General features: G+C 44.5%; 1 protein-coding gene across 1 annotated transcript in view; it reads right to left on the reverse strand.

The window, feature by feature from the left end:
- The window catches only part of pde8a (phosphodiesterase 8A), a gene marked incomplete in the record, with an annotated part of 40892 nt that extends 37504 nt beyond the window's left edge, over positions 1-3388 (reverse strand). Inside the window, 1 exon segment of the mRNA XM_014030466.1 lies at positions 2175-3388. Coding sequence (XP_013885920.1) covers positions 2175-2327 — 153 coding nt within the window.
- Between the last annotated feature and the right edge of the window lie 364 nt (positions 3389-3752).

Consider the following 3752-nt stretch of genomic DNA (forward strand, 5'->3'; position numbering starts at 1 on the left):
CTGTGTGTCTCTGTGCTGCATCCTCACATTTCTTTTTAAATCCACAGCTAAAGTCTAAATCTAAGAAAACAAAAACTAATTATTGAAACTAAAAGTCTAAAAAACTAAAACTAAAAAAACTAGTTCAAACAACATAACAGCCAAAATGATCAAAAGCAGCAGCTAAATCTAAAATTGGCAAAACACTAGCTAAAAGATAAAACCAGAAAACCAGCAACCAAAAGCTAAAATTAAAAACTAGTAGCTAAAATAGCAAAAGTTTAAATTAGCAGAACATTATTTTAAAAATAAAATGATCAAAAACAGCAGCTAAAAGTGTCTGCAGCAGACTAAAGTCCAGGTATTAAAGGCTGAATGTGTGTCTGTTAGCAAAATATCTCATGAATCATTAATTCATCTACAGCTCAGCTTCATCCTAGATGGATCAAACTTTATTTAACACTTGATTTTAAGGGCTTAAACCTAAACCTAACCTAAACTAAACCTAACCTAAACTAAACCTTACCTAAACCTAAACCTAACCTAAACCTAACCTAAACTAAACCTAACCTAAACTAAACCTAACCTAACACTAAACTTAACCAAACCTAACCTAAACTAAACCTAAAATAAACCTAACCTAACACAAAATTAAACTAAACTAACCTAAAACTAAACCAAACTAAACCCAAACTTAAACTAAACCTAAACTTAAACTAAACTAAACTAAACTCCATCATTTCGACACACGTCTTTAAGAAATCCTGAGTTTTTCATTTCAAGACGTTCTGGAGCCTGAGAATGAGCTAAAATTAGAAGAAAAAAAAAAGACTGATACGATCTGACAGGATGAGAGAACTGCTGAGGTGAAGAACAGAACCAAACAGAACCAGGAGAAGAAAAACAAACTTAAAAAGTCTCATTAGAAATGATCTCTAATGTTTTCATTTATTTCTTAGATACGTTTGATCAAATGCCAGATTCGGCCCGTGGGCCTTCAGTTGTGACACACATGATGAAAGGTGTCTGCAGAACCAAACAGAGGAAACATCTGAGATATTTAATGTTTGGTGAGAAAAACATTTTGCTAAGAAACAGTTTGCTGTGTTCAAAAAGGCCACATCCAGTCCAAACTGTGAGGTGAGCAGGGCCGGCTCCAGACAGCAGGGGGCCCCGGGCAGCAGTCCAGTGGTGGTGCCTCACCCTGGGCWCTTTTCTAAAACTCAAGGCCAGTTTCCAGACATCCACACTAAATTAAATACTTTATTTTATATAAATATATCTATTTCTAACCAGGTTGTCCAATTAAAATAGTTACAAAATAGAAGTCTGCTGACATGATGAGGATCACCTGTTCATGCTAACAGCAGCTGTGGACTGAAGCAGTTCTAGGGGGGTCCAGGAAAGATCGACTCAAAACTCTACGTTTTCCTTTTGATGTGAAGAACATTTGAATAAATTCTTGGGAATAAAATAAGATAAAATCAGTATTTTATGAAGGTAGAAGACAGCATCACTAACTGCTAACCGCTAATAGTTAACCACTATTTGTTAAATGCTAACAGTTAATCACTAACTACTAACAGTGCTAACAGCTAACAGCTGATCACTAACTGCTAACAGTGCTAATTGCTAACAGCTGATCACTAACTGCTAACAGTGCTAACAGCTAACAGCTGATCACTAATTGCTAACAGTGCTAACAACTAACAGCTGATCACTAACTGTTAACAGTGCTAACTGCTAACAGTTGATCACTAACTGCTAACAGTGCTAACTGCTAACAGCTGATCACTAACTGCTAACAGTGCTAACTGCTAACAGCTGATCACTAACTGCTAACAGTGCTAACAGCTGATCACTAACAGTTAACTGCTAATAGTGCTAACAGCTAACAGCTGATCACTAACAACTAACTGCTAACAGTGCTAACAGCTAACAGCTAATCACTAACAGCTAACTGCTAACAGTGCTAACAGCTAATCACTAACAGCTAACTGCTAACAGTGCTAACTGCTAACAGTGCTAACAGCTAACAGAAAGGTCATGTGACACAACACGGCAGCTCGCTGGTCCTGCTGGATCAAACGGGTCAAAGACAGAAAACCGGACCCTGCTGAGTTAAAAACCACCCGGGGGTCTCGGGTCTGCTTTTGAACCCAGCAGTTGTGAGTGTGTGCTGGTTGGACCCTCACCTTGCAGCTGGGGGGTTTCAGGGGCAGTCCAGAGGCAGGATTTCCTTGATGCTGAGTCGTGTTGGTCTGCTGGGGGGAGTGGGAATCCTCGGACTCTTTTCCACTGTGGTAGACCACCCTGTCAGAGATATGGATACTTGAAGCACAGCCCATGCTTCAGTGCGTCAAGAGGTCCAGACAGTCTTCCTCACTGAGCTTCACAGAYACACAGAACCGTGCGGATCATCTGGGCCACAGCAGAACCGAACCGCCGCTCCAACACAAGGCATGAATAATAAATCTGTGCGGACCCCCCCTGCCCACCCGCCCCCACATCCAGGAAGCTGATTTCCTCCCTCCTGTTTTTCACATGAACTTAATTGGACCTTTAATCTCGGAGGCTGACGCGTCTCGCGCTGGAAAGCTCGGTTCCGTTATTCCCGGGCTGCTCATCACCGTTTTCTCATCTTCCTCAACTTCCCGCCGCCGTCAGCAGGCCCGCGCCGCTCCGCGCAGCTTCACGCACGACTTTACATCCATTTCTTTATTTCTTCTCCTGCGCGCGTCCGTGCGGGGCTTCTCACGTCGTCCTTCAGCTCGGAGCCATGAGCGGATCCGGAGCAGCGGCCTGTATCACAACGATCCGGTCCGGTTCGGCTGGGCTCGGTTCAGCAGAGCAGCGGGTCTGAGCGGACTCTTGGCTCGGGTCCTGCGCGCCTCCTCATCATCAACAGGCTGGAACGTCGCGGGGGGGTGGGGGGGTCTCTCGGCTCCGGTCACACCGCAGGCCACGCAGCCCGACGCAGCGCCCCATCCATCAGCCCGGACTCACGCATCCAGAACCGGGCTCCCGGGCTCCATTCCTGCTGCCCGGCTCAGGATGATCCAAACCTGGGAGCAGCTGCTCGGTGGCTTCGGTCCGGTCAGAACCCGCGGTCCGGTCAGAACCAGCGGTCCGGTCTCATTGTGCAGAAAAAAAAAGTGTTTGTTGTAAATGTGGAGGTTCCTCCTCTGCTTCAGACACGGAGAAAATTTATCTTTAAAAAATTAAATCATAATAATAAAAAAATAAAACATAAACAGCTCCGTGTCCACAAGTTTCAGAACCGAGATCCGGATTCTTCGGGTCTGGCGGGTCCGGAACCAGCAGAATGTGGCTTCATTCAGGCTGATTAACAGTTTGTCCTTCCAGCTCCTCAGCGCTGCCTGACAGCGGAACATCCAATAAAAGCTGCCGCAACCATTGACCTACAGCCTTTAATGACGTCAATGCAAATCAGGCGCGCGCAGCCAATCAGAGGCGCGCGCCGCGCAGCTGGGCGGTTCCCCTGCTTTCTGAGGGAACTTCAAAAGTTCGGACCCAGCAGGGCTCAGCTGGCTGCAGAACCTCTGCTTCAGAATCTGTTTAAAAATAATCTCAAAGATTTACTGAAGCTTAAAGGACGAAAATAAAGTCTTGTCTCAAATGACTAAAAAACAGGAAACAATAACAGTCAGGAAGAAAGAAACAAACAGAGCCTGGAGTAYGGGATGCATTTTGTGCCAGCAGGAATTGAATACATTGAAACTGAATTTAAAGTTTTGTATCTGAATTAATTT

The sequence above is a fragment of the Austrofundulus limnaeus genome, unplaced genomic scaffold, assembly GCF_001266775.1.
Source record: "Austrofundulus limnaeus strain Quisiro unplaced genomic scaffold, Austrofundulus_limnaeus-1.0 Scaffold1066, whole genome shotgun sequence".
NCBI classification, from domain to species: domain Eukaryota; kingdom Metazoa; phylum Chordata; class Actinopteri; order Cyprinodontiformes; family Rivulidae; genus Austrofundulus; species Austrofundulus limnaeus.